A 21,352-nucleotide genomic window follows, 5' to 3' on the forward strand; every position below is an offset into this window, starting at 1 on the left:
GTGGCTATATTTCAATAGGAGTTTGAGGAGGTTTGGTATTTCACCAAAGACTCTAGCAAATTTCTACAGATGTACTGTGGGGAGCATCTGGACTGGTTGAGTCACCGTCTGGTGTGGAGGTACCAATGAACAGGATTGGGGAAAGCTGCAGTAAGTAAGCTGAGCCAGTCCATCATGGGCACTGGCCTCCCCACCTCTGAGTACATCTTCGAAAGGTGATGGCTCAAGAAGGCAGCATCCATCCTGAAGGACGCTCACCATCCAGGCCGTGTGATCTACTCATTTCAAGGCACAGGAGCTTGAAGATGCATTTTCAACGTTTCCCTTTCCACCATCAGATTTCTGAACGGTCCATGAACACTATTTTACAGTCTCTTTGCACTAATCTTTATATATTCTTGTTTATAATGATTTTATGTATTGCACTGTACTGCTGCTGCAAAACAACAAATTTCACAACAGTGATAATAAACCTGTTTCGGCCCAAAATGTCGACTGTACTCTTTTCCATAGAGGCTGCCTGGCCTGCTGAGTTCCTCCAGCATTTTGTGTGTGTGTTGCTCGGATTTCCAGCATCTGCAGCTTTTCTCTTGTTTGTAATAAACTGATTCTGATTCTGTGGGTTGTTCGTAGTATAGAAAAGTGTGCATCTACATTTAAGAACAATTTTTTTATATATATAAGAGGTAGGCAAGTCTAATTACATCAAGCATCGCAGCATTGCTCGATGTTGTGTGAACCCTGGTGCACCTCATTCACCAGCTCTTCAGTGCCTTTCAGAAAACCTTGGAGCTCTTCATCAACTCCACAGCTTCTGTCTCCTGCGTGGCGACAGCTGTTCGACTGCCATACAGACTAAGTCATCAAGAGATGATGCCCCTTTCTGATTGCTGAGCAGCAAGGTGGTAGCATCTGGAATAAATTGGGAGTATTCCTATTGACCCAGCCAGTTTACACTGTCAAAGTCAGAATCAAGTTTGTCATCTGCATAAATACATGTATGCGCAGGTGCAATGAATAACTTAGGGGTGCTAGAAAGTTTGTGAACCCTGTAGAATTTTCTGTATTTCTGCATAAATATGACCTAAAATATGATCAGATCTTCATGCAAGTCTTAAGATAAAGAGAACCCAATTAAATAAATAACACAAAAAATTATAGTCATTCATTCATTTATTGAGAAAAATGATCCAATATTACGTGCACTTGTTAGAAAAAGTATGTGAACCTTTGCTTTCAGTAACTGGTGTGACCTTGTACAGCAAAAAAATTCAACCAAACATTTCTGGTAACTTGATCAGTCCTGCACATCGACTTGCAGGAATTTTAGGCCATTCCTTCTTACAAAACTGCTTCAACTCTGGGATGTTGGTGGGCATCCCATAGTTGCTTCAGGTCATTCCACAGCATTTCTTTAGGATTAAGGTCGGACTGTGACTCGGCCATTCCAAAACACAATTTTTCTTCTTTTTAAAGCATTCTGTTGTTCATTTACTCATGTCTTTCGGATCATTGTCTTGTTGCATTACCCAACTTCTTTTAAGCTTCAGGTGACAGACTCCTATCCTGATAGTCTCCTGCCAGATGTCTTGATACAATGTTGAATTCATTGTCCCTTCAACAATTTTAGGTGTCCAGGCCCTGAGGCAGCAAAGCAGCCCCAAACCATGACCTGTTACTCTTTTTAATGCACACATTCTTTCTCTCACTCTCCTTTTTCTCCCTCTGTCCCTCTGAATATACCTCTTGCCCATCCTCTGGGTCACCCCCCCCCCCCGTCTTTCTTCCCGGACCTCCTGTCCCATGATCCTCTCGTATCCCCTTTTGCCTATCACCTGTCCAGCTCTCGGCTCCATCCCTCCCCCTCCGGTCTTCTCCTATCATTTTGCATCTCCCCCTCCCCCTCCAGCTTTCAAATCCCTTACTCACTCTTCCTTCAGTTAGTCCTGACGAAGGGTCTCGGCCTGAAACGTCGACTGCGCCTCTTCCTATAGATGCTGCCTGGCCTGCTGCGTTCACCAGCAACTTTGATGTGTGTCGCCCAAACCATGAGGCTCCTTTCACCGTGCTTCACAGTTGGGATGAAGTTTTGGTATTGGTGAGCAGTGCCCTTTTTCCCTCCAGACATTGCAAAATACATTTCTGCCTTATCTGTCCACAGAACATTGTCCCAGAGGCACATAGAACATCTAGATGGTCTTTTGCAAACTTGAGTCATGCAGTATTTTTTTTTTGGAGAGCAGTGGTTTCCTTTGTGGTATCCTTCCATGAACACCATTCTTGTTCAGTGTTTTTTTTTATAGTGGACACATGAAGAGAGACTTTAGCAAGCTTCTGAGATTCTGTGGGGTGCCGACTCCTAGGGAGAGTAGCAACAGTACTGAGTTTCCTCCATTTGTAGACAGTTTCTCTTACTGCAGACTGATGAACTCTCAGGTCTTTAGAAATGCTTTTGTAGCCTTTTCCAGCTTCATGCATCTCTACAATTCTTCTTCTGAAAGTTGTTTTGATCAAGGCTTGGTGCACATAAACAGATCTTTCTTGAGAAGAGCAGGCTTTGTCAGTAACCTGACTTTGCCTTTTTTTATAGGGCAGGGCACCTCTACAACCCACACCTCCAATCTCATCTCATTGATTGGAACACCTGACTCCAAATAGCTCTTGTAGAAGGCATTTTCCCAGAGATTCACACACTTTCCAACAGATACATATAATATTGGGCCATTTTTGTCAAATAAATGAACAAGTTTGTGTTATTTATCTAACTGAGTTTTCTTTATCTCGTTTTAGGACTTGCATGAAGATCTGACCACATTTTAGATCATCTTTATGCAGAAATAGAGGAAATTGTACAGGATTCACAAACTTTCCAGCACAACTGTAACTGCAGCAGCAGTTTTGCAGACCTTTTGGAGGAACCTAATCTGACATGAGTATAGTGCACATACGATATACTACACCTACTATATAGTAGATAGAACAGGAGGGCTCTACAACCAGTTGTTTAAACTGCCTAATACATCACTGGCAGCAGGCATCCTGATATCATGGATTTACTGTATATACAGAAATCATCATAATTATCTGCCATGTCATAGGACGTGGGTGATCAGTGTCTTTGACCATGATTGTTCTTGCTAAATATATCTACAGAAGTGGTTTGCCTTCTGGGCAGTGTCTTTACAAGATGGAGGGGACCCCAGCCATTATCAATACTCCTCAGAGATTGTCTGCCTGGCATCAGGGTCACATAACCAAGACTTGTCATATGCACCAGCTGCTCATATGACCATCCACCACCTGCTCCCATGGGTTCACTTGACTCTGATATTTGGAGGTGGGGGGGTTGTCTGAGTAAGTTACTACATCTTGCCGAAGGGTGACCTGCGGGCTAGCTGCGGGAAGGAACGCCTTACACCTCCTTTGGTAGAGATGACTATCCACCCGTCACCCTATATAGAAGGTGCTGGATGAAGGGGAACAGTTTCATGAAGGATCCAACCCACTCTGCTCATGGACTGCTTGTCCTGCTCCCATCAGAAAAGAGCATCCACGTCAGAACCACCAAACTCCTAGAGAGTTACTTCCCCCAAGCCATCAGGCTGATCAACTCCTCCACCCAGCGCTCCACCACTCCCTCCCACTACATCCACACCAGCCACTGTCAGAGTTGCATTAAGTTCAGATACTCTTGCACTTAGAACACTTTATGTGCATGCAATTAGTCTATGTATATAAACTTAATCTTACAGTACTGTGCAGAAGTCTCAAGGACATAGATAAAGCTAGGGGGCCTGAGACCTTTGCACAGTGTTGTAGTAATTTTATGCATTGCATTGCTGCAAAAAAAAAATTTGTGGCATATGAGAGTTCAGTGGTTCCGTTTAATATCAGAGATTACAACCTGAAATCCTTACCCTTCGCAGACACTCACATAACATAAGAAACCCCCAAAGAACAAATGACAGAAAAATGTTAGAACCTCAAAGCCCCTCCCTATGCACCAGCAGCAGCAATGCATAAACCCTCCCTCCTCCTCCTCCCACTACCCCCTCCTGCCTCAGCAAAAGCATCAGCTATTATTATTATTATTATTATTATATCTCCTTAGCAATTGATTCCCTACGTGGAGGATGAAAGTACGAAACACGAAGATCACAGCTTGGCAAATCAATTCCGTTTAGCAAATGAAGAGAGGCGAGAGATTGTCGAGGTAAATAAGGTACAGAAACATTTTTGAAAACTTTATTAAACTATATATTTAATTGTTTAATACTTATGAATGAAGTCAGATGGATCGTGCACTCAGTGGCCTCCGTTTTTGGATATAGGACTGGAAGCCGGTGTGGCCATCCACTGACAGCTTCGACGTGTCGTGCATTGAGAGTTTTGACGTGTCGTGCATTAAGAGATGTGCTTCTGTATAGTACTGTTGTAACGTGTGGTTATTTGATTCACTGTCAGCTTCAACCAGTCTGGCCGTTCTCCCCTGAGCTCAAGTTTATTGCGGGAATACTCAATATAATCTATAGAATAGTAACCATAACAGAATCAATGAAAGACCACACCAACTTGGACGTTCAACCAGAGTGCAGAAGACAACAAACACTGCAAATACAAAAAGAAAGAAAGAATGATAATAAATAAATCAGCAATAAATATTGAAAACGTGAGATGAAGAGCCCTTGAAAGTGAGTCCATTGGTTGTGGGAACATTTCAGTGGTGGGGCAGGTGAAGTTGAGGGAAGTTATCCCCTTTGGTTCAACAGGCTGATGATGGTTGAAGAGCTGGAACTGTTCCTGAACCTGGTGGTGCGAGTCTTGAGGTTCCTGTGCCACCTTCCTGATGAACTTTCTCATTAACAAGGTGTTTTCATCCCCAGAATTATGGCTCATGAGATTTTTTTTTGTTTCTCACACCTTTTTCTGTAAACTCTGGAAACTGTTGTGCAAGAAAATCCCAGGAGGTCCTGAGATACTTCACCTGGCACCAACAGACATTCCACAGTCAAAGTCATTTAAATCACATTTCTTCCTCATTCTGATGCTTGGTCTGAGCAGCAACTGAACCTCTTGACCACGTCTGCATGCCTTTTATGCACTGAGTTGCTGCCACATAATTGGCTGATGAGATATTGCCTTAACGTACAGGTGTACCTAATAAAGTGGCCAGTGGCTGTAATTTGCTGAGAAGTTTTATGCTCATTAAAATCATGACAGGAGCAGTGGGAGAAGGAATACTGCTACACTGTGAATGCTCTGAGTTTCCTTATAAAAACCAAAGCCATGGATTATTTGAATTCAGCAATGCATCATAAGTCTTCTGTGAAGCATACTCTCCCATTGCAGCCTTTTGCAGCCAAGCTGTGCAGTAATTTGAGATCATGGGTCTGAGCTTGTAGCCAGCAGAAATATAAATAGCAAGGGAGAATTCATCCTGTTAATCTGGGCTGGATTCCAGAAATAGAGGAAAATATACTGTCCCACCTGCTTCCTTTTAACTGGTGTGGTTAAAGTTTATTATGGGGCCTACAAATGGAAGGTGGGTTGTGGGAGATTACCCTTTGTTCAGAGTTTTATGGGGGGAGGGAGTAAAATCTTCTTTGATGTGTTTTACATTCTGCTTTTGCTAAAATCCTTAAGTTGGATCTCCCACCACTTCAGCTGTTCCGGGACATTACTAATGAGAAGCAGCCTTTCTGTTCTGCAGCTGGGAAGAGAGACAGTTCAAATGACACTGTTGACACATTTCAATAATAAAGCTGACTTATTTTTCTAAACCCAAGCCACCAACAAATTTTTTGAACTTCTCTTCAGGAGGACTTTCCATTAGACTAAACCGTCGAGAAGAAGCTGTTAAACTTCAGTCCTGGGCCTGTCCTTGCCGGAGTTCTAAAGAATGGGGAGGAGGGGAGAAGGTGGCAGCGCGACGCAGCGCGCGCGGCCTCTCCGGTGAATGATATCTGTAATCTGTGAAGTAGGGTGCCGTGCACAATCCTGATTTGATGGAGACGGACGTGACAGTACGGAGGAACATCTGGAGAAACTTCTGAAATGCCCGCTTCGCTGCTGCTGCTACTGTGTGGTAACTGGAATCTCCGGAGCAGAAGGCCCCGAATCCTCGGCTTTGCTTGTTTTGGCGCCCGGGGCTAGGTTGAAGGCGCTCGGCAGAGGGTGGCACTCGGGAGGCTGTATCGGAGGGGCTGTTTGGAGTCTGGAAGTTTTCAGATGGACGGACTCGGTATCGGCTGTGGTCGGCTGCTTCCAAGGCATGGGCAGTTGTCGGTGCCTTGGAGGTTTATGGCAAGGAGTTTCTCCCTTTTGCCACCTGCTATCGGGGACTCGGGAGTCGATCGGGACTTGAGACTTTTTTTTACCGTGCCCATTGTCTGTTCTTTATTGGAGGGCATAGTCCTCCAGTGAAAAATGATATTGTATCCTTTAAATAGGGGCCGTGGACCATTCTGATTTGATGGAGACGGACGTGAAAGCACAGAGAAACATCTGGAGAAATTTCTGAAACGCTCGTTCGCTGCTGTCGTTACTGCGTGGTCGGGAATCTTCCGGAGGGAAGGCCTCAAAATCCCCGGCTTTGCCTGCTGTTGGCGACCGAGATTGAGGTCGAGGTGTTCGGACAGAGATGGCGCTCAGTATTCGGTGTCGGAGAGTTGATCGGAGGCTGGATGTTTTCGGATGACTCAGAGACGGATTGTGGTCGGGCATGGCAGGAAGAGTTTTTCTTCCTTCTCCCGTCTGCATGAGATGTGGGACATTTGAGAGACTTTGAACTTTTTACTGTGTTCATGGACTTCTTCATCAAGTTATGGTATTGTTGCACTGTTGTAACTATATGTTATAATTATGTGGTTATGTCAGTTTTTTCAGTCTTGGTCTGTCCTGTGTTTTGTGATATCACACTGGAGGAAACATTGTATCATTTCTTAATGCATGCATTACTAAATGACAATAAAAGAGGACTGCGTGTCTTCATAATCTAAAAAAAAATTACGGTATTGTTTGCACTGCTGTAACTATATGTTATGATGTGGTTCTGTCAGTGTTAGTCTTTGGTCTGTCTTGTTTTCTGTGATATCAGTCTGGAGGAACATTGTATCATTTCTTAATGTGTGTATGCATTTCTAAATGACAATAAAAGAGGACTGAGTGTTCTCATAATCTAATTTAATCTCATTGAAAAACTATTAAATATGAAAAGGTTTAGATGGAGTCGAAGTGGAGAAGATGTTCCCTATCGTGGGGGTGTCCAAGACCAGAGGACACAGCCTCAGGTAGGAGGACATCCCTTTAGAACAGAGATGAGGAGGAGTTTCTTTTGCCAGACAGTGGTGAATCTGTGGAATTCATTGCCACGGATGTGAGGGCCAAGTCATTGGGAATATTTGAAGGGGAGTTTGATTAATAAGAGTGTGAAGGGTTATGGGGAGAAGGCAGGAGAATGGGGTTGAGAGAGAGTAAATCAGCCATGGAGGAGACGTGATGGGCTGAATGGCCTAATTTGCTCCTAATGGTCTAAGCTCTAAACTTGTTCTGGCAACAAAATTTGACGGGCGAAAGGTGTGATATGCCCACTGAGCACATTAAGCCTCATGTTAGAGGGAGATCTGAGACAGGACGGCACAATAGCATAGACAGGATAGAACGGGAAAGCAGCGTTTGGCACAACACTTCACAGCCAGCGATCAGGGTTCAATTCCCGCTGCTGTCTGTAAGGCGTTTCTCCCTTCTCATCGTGGGATTCCTTTGGGTGCTCTGGTTTCCCCCTGTATTGCAAAGACATATGTGTTAGGGTTAGTATGTTGTGGGGCATGCTATTATGGTGACACTTGTGGGCTGTCCCCCCCAGAGCAATGCTCGGACAGAATTGGTCATTGACGTAAATGACGCATTTAACTGCATGTTTCGATGTACATGTGACAAATAAAGCTAATCTTTAAATCTACTCTTTGAGAAGAAAACTTTCCCATCAACCACCTCTGGGGGGGGGATGGGGGAACTAGTCTCTTTTCAAAAATGCAGACTAACCCTAAAACATACAGATATGTCTTTCCTTCTACTACTGTGGCAATTCATTCAGGTGAAAGTGGATGTAGGGGTGATTTCTTTAGCCAGAGGGTGGCGAATCTGTGGAATTCATTACCATAGATGGCCGTGGAGGCCAAGTCATTGGGTATATTTAAAGCAGAAGTTGATAGGTTCGTGATTACTCAGCGTGAAGGCAGAAGAATGGGGTTGAGAGGAATAATAAATCAGTTATGATGGAATGGTGGAGCAGACTCAATGGGCCAAATGGCCTAATTCTGCTCCTATGTCTTATTGGTATAGATTTTTCAATCTCCTGATCTAATTTTAGAAACATAGAAAACCTACAGCACAAAACAGACCTTTCGGCCCACAATACTGTGTCGAACATGTCCTTACTTTAGAAATTACTAGGGTTACCCATAGCCCTCTATTTTTCTAAGCTCCATGTACCTATCCAAAAGTCTCTTAAAAGACCCTATTGTATCCTCCTTCACCACAGTCGCTGACAGCCCATTCCACACGATCACCACTCTCTGTGTAAAAGAAAAACTTACCCCTGACATCCCCTCTGTACCTACTTCCAAGCCCCTTAAAGCTGTGCTCTCTCGTGTTAGCCAATTTTGTATAAAATGTTTAACTTAGCAATGCTTATCTTGGGGATTGTTCTTCCCACAGTTTGTAGGTGAAGGTGCCAGAGATGTTTTTCTCCAAGAATTTCGTATTTTTCATATCTGTTGTGATGGAATTGATAGCTTGTTGGTTTTTGAAATTTGTGGATAACTTTGGTCTTGCATGCATCATCTACCATAACGTAAAGGTGTGTGGAATTCTTAATGTGCAGAATATCACATTTCACCTGCCTGTACACAAAGAAAATCGCAAGAAGTCTGACAGTAATAGAAAACAAGTAAGAGAGAATTTATTGAAAATACTGATACAGATTCTATTCTGCTTCATTCATCCGAGAGTGTCATCAGATTACTCTCAAGTATAAATTGAATCTTCTTACTTCGTCGAAGTGAAATTTGTGAAACCTTGGTGAGGTCTTTTAATCAGCTCCTAAATTGCTTTAAGTACATGTGAAACGCTGAGCGTCTTTTGTATCGCTAAGCAATAGGAATCTGCTGTATTTACTTACCGAGATCCTAAAAACTGCCGTGATTTCACAAGACGTTTTAAGTTGTGCTGAAGAAACCATTACAAATTTTCTATCTTAAATGCATTTCCATAACTTTGCTGACTTGCAAGCCAGGTCTGTAAATTCACGATTGCATGAAATGTTGGATATGTCGTTAATTTTCATGGCGTGACGTAACTTGCTGTTCTGTACCTTCTTGAAAGAGAATTATAGTGCTGGGCCTGAAACTTCACGGGTGAGTGCTTGTAAGCTACGTAGTTTCTGAATTGCCAAGAATTTGTCCCAACTCATTCCAAGAAATGTTCCAAATTGTAGTTGGAACTTTAGGCTTCCAACCTTGAAAATGCTGAAGTTTGAGAATGCCTTTAGGAAGGATGCACAGCAGCGCTTCTGCTCCCTTAGAAGTTTACGAAGATTTGGTATGACATCTAATACTTAGACAAACTTCTGTAGATGTGTGGTGGAGAGTATATTGACTGGTTGCATCACAGCCTGGTATGGAAACACCAATGCCCTTGACCGGAAAGTACTACAAAAAAAAAAGTAGTGGATATGACCCAGTTCATCTCGGGTAAAGCCCTCCCCACCATTCAGCACATCTACGTGGAGAGCTGTCGTGACTAAACAGCATCCATCATCGGGGACCCCCAATACCCAGGCCATGCTGTCTTCTCGCTGCTGCCATCAAGAAGGAGGTACAGGGACCTCAGGACCCACACCACCAGCTTCAAGAACAGTTATTACTCCTCAACCATCAGGCTCTTGAACCAGAGGGGATAACTTCACTCGGCTTCACTCACCACATCACTGAAATGTTCCCTCAGTCTGTGGACTCACTTTCAAGGACTCTTCATCTCATGTTCTCGATATTTATTGCTTATTTATTTCTTGTTATTTGCACAGTTGTTGTCTTTTGCACGCTGGTTGTTTGTCCGTCTTGTTGAGTACAGTCTTTCATTGACTCTATTGCGTTTATTGGATTTAATGTGTATGCCCGCAAGAAAACAAACATCAAGATTGTATGAGCTTTGATTTTAAATTTACTTTGTACTGTGAGGTTTTCTATCTGCCTGGAGCTCTGTGATGTTATGGATGATGCTGTTGTTGGCTGCACAACAGTGAAGTTGCTCGCTGATCCGTAGAACTTGGATATATTTCCTATGACTCTTCACAAAATGTTTGGTGTCTCTCTTTGTGAAGTTAATCCCTTGCAGGCGTTTAAGATACCATTTCTGTGTGTCAGTCCTTCATTGCGAACTGGGACACATCTATCAAATAGTGTAAATTAGATTAGCTTTTTGCAGAACTTCAGTTGTTGATAAAGGAATGTACAGGAGTGAGATAAGAGATCAATTAGTTGAGTGGTGTCGCATCCATGGCCTTTTACTCAACGTTAGTAAGACCAAGGAATTGATTGTGGACTTCCTATTCAACCTCCTGTATAACTCGTGTCCTCCAATCCCGGCAACTTTCTCCCCACTGATCTCCCTCCTGGCACTTATCCGTGTAAGCGGAACAAGTGCTACACATGCCCTTACACTTCCTCCCTTACCACCATTCAGGGCCCCAGACAGTCCTTCCAGATGAGGCAACACTTCACCTGTGAGTCTGCTGGGGTGATATACTGCGTCCGGTGCTCCCGATGTGGCCTTTTATATATTGGCGAGACCCGACGCAGACTGGGAGATCATTTCACTGAACACCTACGCTCTGTCCGCCAGAGAAGGCAGGATCTCCCAGTGGCCACACATTTTAATTCCACGTCCCATTCCCATTCTGACGTCTATCCACGGCCTCCTGTACTGTAAAGATGAAGCCACACTCAGGTTGGAGGAACAACACCTTATATTCCGTCTGGGTAGCCTCCAACCTGATGGCAAGAACATTGACTTCTCTAACTTCTGCTAATGCCCCACCTCCCCCTTGTACCCCATCCGTTATTTATTTTTATACACACTTTCTTTCTCTCACTCTCCTTTTTCTTCCTCTGTCCCTCTCACTATACCCCTTGCCCATCCTCTAGGTTTTCCCCCCCTCCCCATTTTCCTTCTCCCTGGGCCTCCTTTCCCATGATCCTCTCATACCCCTTTTGCCAATCACCTGTCCAGCTCTTGGCTCCATCCCTCCCCCTCCTGTCTTCTCCTATTATTTTGGATCTCCCCCTCCCCCTCCCACTTTCAAATCTCTTACTAGCTCTTCAGTTAGTCCTGACGAAGGGTCTCGGCCTGAAACGTCGACTGTACCTCTTCCTAGAGATGCTGCCTGGCCTGCTGCGTTCACCAGCAACTTTGATGTGTGTTGCTTGAATTTCCAGCATCTGCAGAATTCCTGTTGTTAACTTCCTGTACTCTTTCAATTTTATTGATATCTTTCCTGTAGATAAGGACGCAGAGAAGCAAAACCAGCAGTAGATGTTTGAAGCTAAATGAATAAAAAGCAAAAACAGTTGCAACTGGTAAATAGGGTCAGATTAACCTGGATGAAAAGACCCAGTTTGAAAGTTGTGTATGTGAACACGTGATACATCCACAAAACAGTAGATAGATTCACATTGCATGTACTTAGAATTGGGTATGATCTAATTGTAATGACAGAAATGCGGCTGAAAAGTAAGAAGAGATGGAGTTATAAACACAAGATTCTGCAGATGTTGGAAGTCTTGAGCAGCACGTGCAAAATGCTGGAGGAGCTCAGCAGGTCAGGCAGCGTCTATGGAGAGAAATAAACAAACCACGTTTTGGGCTGAGACCATTCTCTTCAGGACTGCTTTTAAAATGGTAGAGAAAGTTGTGATTGTTTTAATTGACTTACCAAAACTCAACTATCAAAGGTTCATTTATTATCGAAGTGTACAACTCTGAAATTATTCTTCTCCAGATAGCCACAAAATCAAGAAAGAAAAGACCCCCAACCCCTCCTCCCCACCCAAAAAGATGAACAAAAATGGAATAGGCACATCAACTAAAACAGCAATTCTAAATAGGCAGGGAAGGGTTATTTAGATGAATCCACTATATTCTAGATATGGGTCTTCTGGATTGTTAGTATTCATCTATTCAGTAATGCAGTTGTAAATCACAAGAGATGACAAGGCTCCCAACAATTCCAATTCTTTAGTAGAAGTTTAGGTTGATTTGAATGTTTATTGATGTTTTTAAAACTGACATACATGAGTGACTATATTAATGTACAAGACAGTAGCCATCCAACAGTACTTAGATTCTGCTCCCAAAAGGATAACAACGCAATGATTGTAACCTCAGCCAGCTCCATCATGGTCAATAGGCTCCCCAGTATCCAGATCACCTTCAAAAGGTGACACTGTGGCGACCCACTTTCTAGCACACACGAACCGGCTCACGAAACAGCGCGCGCAGGCAGAGGGCCGGCCCCAAAAAGGGCGCCAGACCATCTTCACCAGCAGGGGGAAAATCCCGCACACGGAAAGGGTCTGCGATTGTGCATTCCCCACAGCAATCCCGCCCAGAGAGGGCGGGAACAGGAAGGCTTTAAAACAGGCCGCGAATTGGGGATCATACGACGGTCCGACAGCCCATGGGCCTCCCCTCTGCACATGGTGCCCAAGGCAACGGGGGGCTGGAGACCATGCGGTGACTACCGCAGACTGAACGAGGCTACAACGCCAGACCGCTACCCTGTTCCGCACATTCAGGACTTCGCAGCAAACCTACACGGCGCAAGGATCTTTTCCAAGGTAGACCTCGTCTGGGGATACCATCAAATCCCTGTACATCCGGACGACATCCCCAAAACAGCACTTATCACCCCGTTCGGACTTTTCGAATTCCTCCGAATGCCGTTTGGTCTAAAGAACGCCGCACAGACTTTCCAGCGGCTAATGGACGCGGTGGGACGCGACCTGGACTTTGCATTCATCTATTTGGATGACATCCTCATAGCCAGCAGTAGTCGTCAAGAGCATCTGTCCCACCTCCGCCAGATCCCGGCTAAATGCCAGTTCGGACTCGACACCATCGATTTCCTGGGCCACAGGATTACTAAAGATGGGGCAACCCCTCTGCCCGCCAAGGTAGACGCGGTCCGCCACTTCCCCCAACCCAACACAATCCAAAGGCCTGCAGGAATTCGTGGGTATGGTGAATTTCTACCACCGTTTCCTCCCCTCAGCAGCCCGAATCATGCATCCCCTGTTCACTCTGATGTCGGGTAAGGGCAAGGACATTACCTGGGGCGAAGAGGCCGCAGCCACTTTCGTTAAAACCAAAGAAGCCTTGGCAAACGCCGTGATGCTAGTGCACCCCAGAACGGACGTTCCTACTGCCCTCACAGTGGACGCATCTAACACAGCGGTCGATGGAGTGCTGGAACAACTCATCGAGGATCGCTGGCAACCCCTGGCGTTCTTCAGCAAACACCTACGACCACCTGAACTCAAATACAGTGCTTTCGGCTGGGAGCTATTGGCACTATACCTAGCAATCCGGCATTTCAGGTACTTCTTAGAAGGTAGGTTCTTCACCGCGTTCACAGACCACAAATCGCTTACCTTTGCGCTCACGAAGGTGTCCGACCCCTGGTCGTCCCGCCAGCAGCGACATCTGTCCTACATCTCCGAGTACACGACGGACATCCGGCATGTCTCGGGAAAGGACAACGTCGTGGCGGACGCACTTTCCAGACCTACCATACAGGCCCTGTCCCAGGGGGTGGACTATGCAGCGCTGGCAGAGGCACAGCAGGCAGACACTGAGATCCCCAGTTACAGGACTGCAGTCTCCGGTTTGCAGCTCCAAGACCTCCCCGTAGGCCCAGGTGAGAGGACCCTACTATGTGACGTAGCTACCGGCCAACCCCGCCCCGTCGTCCCAGCAGCCTGGCTCCGGCGAGTGTTCGAATCCATTCACAACTTAGTGCACCCCTCCATCAGGACAACCGTCCGGCTGGTCTCCCAACAGGTTCGTGTGACATGGGCTGCGTAAACAGGTCAGTGAATGGGCCAAAACGTGCATGCAGTGCCAAACGGCCAAGGTGCAGTGGCACACCAAGGCTCCGCCGCAGCGGTTCGAACCCACCCGCCGGAGGTTCGACCACATCCATGTGGATATCGTGGGGCCCCTGCCAGAGTCACGAGGAGTGCGGTACCTCCTAACTATGATAGACCGGTTCACCAGATGGCCAGAGGCAGTCCCGCTCAGCGACACCACCTCTGAATCCTGCGCCCGAGCACTGATCGCAACCTGGGTAGCCCGCTTCGGGGTACCCGCCCACATTACCTCCGACAGGGGCGCCCAGTTCACCTCCAGTCTGTGGTCGGCTATGGCCAGATTTTTAGGAACACAGCTACACCACACAACTGCCTACCACCCACAGTCGAGCGGACTAGTGGAGCGTTTCCACCGTCAGCTGAAATCGGCTCTCATGGCCCGCCTGGAAGGGCCTAACTGGGTGGACGAGCTTCCCCGGGTCCTGCTCGGAATCCGCACGGCGCCCAAGGAGGATCTGCACACCTCATTGGCCGAGTTGGTGTACGGCGCGCCCCTGGTCGTCCCAGGAGTGTTCATATCAGCCCCAAGGGGGCAAGAGGAAGAACACGCAGCAGTCCTGGACAGACTACGGGAGAGGCTCGGTAACCTGGCCCCCATACCCACTTCACAGCACGGACAGAGCCCGACCTGCGTACCCAAAGACCTGCAGAACTGTAAGTTTCTTTTTGTACAACGGGGCGGACACTGGGCACCGCTACAGCGACCCTACGAGGGGCTGTTTAAGGTGATCAGGAACAACGGGTCCACATTCGTGCTGGACATTGGGGGGAGAGAGGAGGTTTTCACAGTGGACCGACTCAAACCAGCCCATGTGGACTTGGTGCAACCGGTCCAGGCTCAGGCACCGCGGCGCAGGGGCAGACCTCCCAAACAGAGGCCGATCCAGACTGTGGACATTGGGGGAGGTATCGCCGGTTCGGATGGGGGGGGGGTTATGTGGCGACCCACTTTCTGGCACCCACGAACCGGCTCACAACAGCACGCGCAGGCAGAGGGCTGGCCCCAAAAAGGGCGCCAGGCCATCTTCACCAGCAGGGGTAAAATCCCGCGCGCGGAAAGGGTCTGGGAATATGCATTCCCCACAGCAGTCCCGCCCCAGGGAGGGCGGGTACGGGAAGGCTTTAAAGCAGGCCGCGAAGTTTGAATAAATCTTTTTATTGCAACTCTAACTCACCGACTCCGTGTGGTTATTCTAGCGCTGTGTGTAGCACACCACTACAACACCCATCACCCTTGTGTCATTTGCTGTCTCATCAGGGAGGAGGTACAGTGCCTGAAGACACACACTCAATGTTTTAGGAACAGCTTCTTCTTCCACTCCGCAATCAGATTTTTGAACGGACAATAAATCCATGACCATTACCTCAGTATTTTCCCCATTTTCTTTGCATGACTTATTTAATTTTTTATGTGTACTTAATGAAATTTATATCTTTTATTACTGTGGTATGTATTCCAATGTACTGTTGCCCACAAAACAACAAATTTCACAATATACACTGGTGATATTAAGTTTGGTTCTGACTCTGGTCAAGAGCGTTATCTTTTTAAGGTGAATGATGTGATTCAGATCTATCTGAAACAATATTTTGGGTGTTTATTTTAGAACAGGACAGTACAGCACTGTAGAAACTCCTCGGCCCATGATGTTGTGCTGGCCTAGATGCATGATCCCTCTCTCCTACGAAGCCTATTGCCCTCCATTCTGCTTTCATCCATGTGCCTGTCTGAGTTTTCCTAATGTTTCAGTCTGAACCACTACCTCCGGCATTATATTCCACACACCCACCACTCTCTGTGTAAGAAACTTGCCTCTGATGTGCCCCCTATACTTCCCTCCAATCACCTTAGAATTATCCTCTTTTGTCTTAGCTATTCCCTGTGTAAAAAAAAATCTACCTTTGATATCTCCTGTAAATTTTCCTCCACTCACTTTAAGATTATGCTGCCTCTTATTAGCCATTGTTGTGCTTGGAAAAAGAAGTCTCTGGCTGACCACTTGATCCATGACTCTTAACATCTTGTACACCTCTCGTTCTTCTTCACTCCAAAGAGAGAATTCCGAGCTCACTCAACCTATCCTCAGAAGGCATGGCTGTGACTCAGCCTATACTTATGAGGTATGCTTTCTAATCCAGGTTTATCCTGGTAAATCTCCACTGCACCCTCTCTAAAGCTTCCACATCCTTCCTGTACTGAGGTGACCAGACCTGAACACAATACTCCCATTGTGGGGTGGAAACTCAGATGCCTCCCCACAACACTTCCTTCCAATTACCTTAAAGTTATGCCCATTTTGCACCCTAGAAAAAAAAAGTCTCTGACTATCCACTGGATCTAAGCCTCTTATCATCTTGCACATCTCTATCAAGTCACCTCTCCTCCTCCTTCGCTCCAAAGAGAAAAATCGCAGTTCACTCAACCTATCTTCATAAGACATGATGTCTAATCCAGGCAACTTCCTGGTAAATCTCCTCTGCACCCTCTCTAAATTCGTAGAGTCATAGAAAAGTAAAGCTAGAAACAGCCCCTTCGGCCCATCTAGTCCATGCCAAAACTATTTAAACTGCCCACTTCCATTGACCTGTACCGGGGCCATAGCCCCCCCCATACTCCTGCCATCCATATGCCTATCCAGACTTCTGTTAAACGTTGAAATCAAGTTCACATGCACCACTTGTGCTGGCAGCTCGTTCCACTCTCTCACAAGCCTCTGAGTGAGGACATTTCCCCTCATGTTCCCCTCAAGCGGGAGTAAACCTTCCAATAATGAGGTGACCAGAACTGAACCCAATATTGAAGTGATACATCAGAAAATAATTGTTGTTTAAAGTTTGCTTATGCAGAATGCATTGTTTCCCTTTCACTGGAAATATTCTTTGTGTTCACATGAATTTAAAGTTTGCAGAAGCTTGCACTCTGGCACTTATTACCCAATTTCTGATTTATGTGAGAGTGCCTGTTCTGTTTATTAGTTGTGACAAAGTGCGTGCTTTATTCCAGACATAGCTTTGCCTGAGTTCCTGCTGTGGGAACGGCTTTGGTAGGACGTATCAGACCAAAAGCTGTATACGATCCTGCGGCAAGATAAAATGAGTGGACAGGTCACCCTGAAGTTCTTTTGCAACACTCCGATAACTAACTAAAGAAAAGCAGTGGTAAAGGGCCGGAGACTTAATTGTGGAGGAAGAGAAAAGGAGTAAATCAAAAAGGAATAATGAATGTCATTGTTTTGTGTAGTAAAGAGAACCTGCCTGTAATCAAAGAGAATTCATTTAAGTGCCACAATATGTCAGAACCAGAAGGCTAATAAACTGCTGGGGGAGGGTTAGCATGCCTGGCTCTTACTCCAACACCGAACTGTTCCCACAACCTGTGGACTCACTTTCAAGGACCCTTCATCTCATATTCTTGATATTTATTGCTTATTTATTATCATAATTTTAGGTTTTTTTTTCTTTTTATATTTGCAGATTATCTTTTGCACATTGGTTGTTTTATCCACCTTGTGTATAGTTTTTCATTGATTCTGTCGTGGTTCTACTGTGAATCCCCGCAAGGAAATAAATCCTATGGTTAGTACATCGAGACATACATGTACTTCGATAATAAATTTACTTAAAATTTGAACAATCAATCAATTCTTAACCAACTGACTAATTTCAAAGCTCTAAGTAAGTTCAGACTCTATTTTCTGAGGTGACAGAGGCTGAGCGAAGATCTCATAGAGGTTTATAAGATTATGAAAGGCATAGAAAGAGTAGACAGGGGGTATCTTTTCCCAAGGGTTGAAATGGTTGATATTTTGGAGGGCATGTATTTAAGGTGAGAGGGGGTAATTTCAAAGGAGAGGTGAGGGGCAAGTTGTGGGTGCCTGGAGTACATATATGACACCATATAGATTCACTTTCTTATGAGCATTCACAGTGGAACAAAGAATTACAATAGATTAATGAAAAACTACACACAAAGATTGACAAACAACCAATGTGTAAAAGACCTGTGCAAATTCAAAAAAAGAAACAAATAATAAATAAATGGATGACACTGAGAAGATGAGTTATAGAATCCTTAGAAGTGAGCCATAGGTTGTGGAATCTGTTTGGAGTTCAGGTTATCCACACTGGTTCAGGGACCTGATGGTTAAACTGTTGCTGAACTTGGTGGTGTGGGAGCTAATTTCAAAGTAAATTTATTATCAAAGTATGTGTATTTCACCATCTACACCCCTGAGATTCATTTTCTTGCGGGCATACTCAGCAAATCTATGGAATAGTAACTATAACAGGATCAATGAAAGATCAACCAGAGTGCAGAAGACAACAAATTGTGCATATGTAAATATAAATAAATAGCAATAAATAATGAGAACATGAAATAACAGGATAAAGAGTCCTTAAAGTAAGATCATTGGTTGTGGGAACATCTCAATGGATGGGCAAGTGGGTGTAGTCATCCCTTTTGGGTTAGGGTTGTTACCCAAAGTGTTGCTCATGTAGGACACAATCCTGCTGCCCTCAGCGCACTCTGGTGTGAACAACAGACGGATGTAAAAGCCCACTAACTGACTTCGTGGTTTCCAGTTTCCTGTTTCCTAAACTCTAGAACCAAAGACAGTGATCAAGATTTTTCTTTGTGTCTTTAGGTGTATCTTTTCTCGGGGTCTTCGTTAGTCAGGGTTAACCATGGATGTTGTGTCCTCGCTGACTATATACTCTGTCCAGGGCAGTACGATATGGAGAGCAAGGTGTTGCCCATGTAGCGAGCTCCCCCTCCCCCCCCCACAACATGTTTGATGAACCCAAAGGAACGGCAGGCACCAATGCAGTTTGGTACCAGCAGTGTTGCAGGAGTTGCCGGTTTGCGTTGAACACATTGTAGGACATCCTTAGGGACTCCAGCTCTGGATTTTTCCCTCGGGTTTTACTCCTGAAGCCTCCCCCATGAGTGGGTAAAGCCTCAAGGCAGCGGGGGTTTGAGATCAGAGTTTGCCTTCTCCTAGATGAGCTGCCAACCACAGCTGATGAACCCTATCTGCCCAGAGCGACTGGTTTTAAGGTCAGTTACCAGCCTTTTCCCCTTCTCCTGTTAGCAGAAACAGTTCCGCTGGGCTTAGTAGCTAAGCCACATGTAAAAGCCCAGGAGCTGGACTTGGTTGTCGGAGGCTAGTTGATATACACGCTATTGGGAACATTTAATAGGTAGTGGGAGCTTGTCCCCATTACCACCCCCCGGCTATAACAACCTTAAGAAACCATCATATCTTTTATTTACCACTCTAAGAGCTCTGAGCGTGGGGTTTCTAAAGCCTTTTGTACACTCATTGTGATCTAAGTTCTCACTTCAACGATGTAAAACTGAAAAATGTGTCACTCAAAGAATGCAAATCTTGTGGGTGTCTAACCACAGATTTTGGTGTGGTTACTCACAGGAATTAATACAGCAAACAGCTCCTTTTGTTCCTGCATCTGTGACATCTTTACAGTATAGCAGAACACAGAACATTACAACACAGTACAGTCCATTCAGCCCCTAATGTTATGCAAACGTTTTAACCTATTCTAAGCATTCCCTCCCATGTGACCTTCCACTTTTGTATCATCCATGTGCTTAAGAGGCTTCTAAATGTCCCTGTTGTTTTAAAGATCAAGATTAGCTTTATTTGTCACATTGAAATATCGCAATACAAGTCCTGTAGAACGGTCTGGGCCCGAAACGGTTGTACTCTTTTCCATAAATGCTGCCTAGCCCCACTGAGTTCCTCTTGTACAGAGGAAATATGTGATTTGTGTCAGCGACCGACACTGTCCAAGTATCTCCTCATGGCCCCAGACAGTCCTTCCAGGTGAGGCGACACGTCACCTGTGAGTTGGCTGGGGTGATGTACTGTGTCTGGTGCTCCCGATGCGGCCTTCTATATATTGGCGAGACCCGATGCAGGCTGGGAGAACGTTTCGCTGAACACCTACGCTCTGTCTGCCAGAGAAAGCAGGATCTCCCAATGGCCACACATTTTAATTCCATGTCCTATTCCCATTCTGATATGTCTATCCACGGCCTCCTCTACTGTAACGATGAAGCCACACTCAGGTTGGAGGAACAACACCTTATATTCCGTCTGGGTAACCTCCAACCTGATGGCATGAACGTTGACTTCTCTAACTTCCGCTAATGCCCCACCTCCCTCTCGTACCCCATCCGTTATTTATTATTATTATATATAATTTTTTCTTTCTCTTTTTCTCCCTCTGTCCTTCTCACTATACTCCTTGCCCATCCTCTGGGATTCCCCGCTCCCCTTTTCTTTCTCCCTACGCCTCGCGTCCTATGATCCTCTCATATCCCTTTTGCAAATCAACTTTCCAGCTCTTGGCTTCATCCCTACCTCTCCTGTTTTCTCCTATCATTTTGGATCTCCCCCTCCCCCCCCCACTTTCAAATCTCTTACTATCCCTTCTTTCAGTTAGTCCTGACGAAGGGTCTCGGCTCGAAACGTTGACTGTACCTCTTCCTAGAGATGCTGCCTGGCCTGCTGCGTTCACCAGCAACTTTGATGTGTGTTACTGTACCAAGTATGTGCTGGGCGCAGCCTGCAAGTGTCACTGTGCTTTCAGAACCAACACAGCGTACTTGCTAACTCTAGCCCGTTTGTCTTTGGAATATGGGAGGAAACTGGAGTACCTGGAGGAAACCGAGGCGGTCGCAGGGAGAACGTACAAACTCCTTATGGACAGCAGCCAGAATTGAACCCTGATCGCTGGCGTAGAAATAATGTTACACTGCCATGCACCCTTAGCCTCTACCACCATCCCTGGCAAGTGCAGTCCCTGCACTCACAACAATCTGTCTGTGTGTAAAAAAGAAAGAAAGGAAGAAACATACCTCTGATATCCTCCCCTATACTTCCCTCCTATCACCTGAAAAGTATGTCCTCTCCTCGAAGATTGAGGGAAGATTTGATAGGGGTATGGATAGGGTAAATGCAGGCAGGCTTTTTCCAGTTAGGTTGGGTGGGACGACAACCAGAGCTCATGGGTGAAGGGTGAAAGGTGAAAAGTTAACCAGCGCAAGTGGTGAATGAGGGTTCGATGGCAACATTTAAGAGAAGTTTGGATAAGTAGATGGATGGAAGGGGTATGGAAGG

At 45.5% G+C, this 21,352-nt stretch overlaps 1 protein-coding gene across 2 annotated transcripts in view; it reads left to right on the forward strand.

The window, feature by feature from the left end:
- The window catches only part of LOC134355796 (mediator of RNA polymerase II transcription subunit 30-like), a 123,657-nt gene that overhangs the window by 87,629 nt on the left and 14,676 nt on the right, over nt 1–21,352 (forward strand). The window contains exon 4 of one of the 2 annotated variants that reach the window (XM_063066232.1): nt 4,112–4,213. In XM_063066232.1, the coding sequence (XP_062922302.1) occupies nt 4,112–4,213 (102 nt within the window). Of the gene's footprint in view, nt 1–4,111; nt 4,223–21,352 lie in introns of both variants that reach the window. The other variant, XM_063066223.1, reaches the window with a different exon arrangement.

This window comes from Mobula hypostoma, chromosome 1 (assembly GCF_963921235.1).
Source record: "Mobula hypostoma chromosome 1, sMobHyp1.1, whole genome shotgun sequence".
In the NCBI taxonomy this organism is placed as follows: domain Eukaryota; kingdom Metazoa; phylum Chordata; class Chondrichthyes; order Myliobatiformes; family Myliobatidae; genus Mobula; species Mobula hypostoma.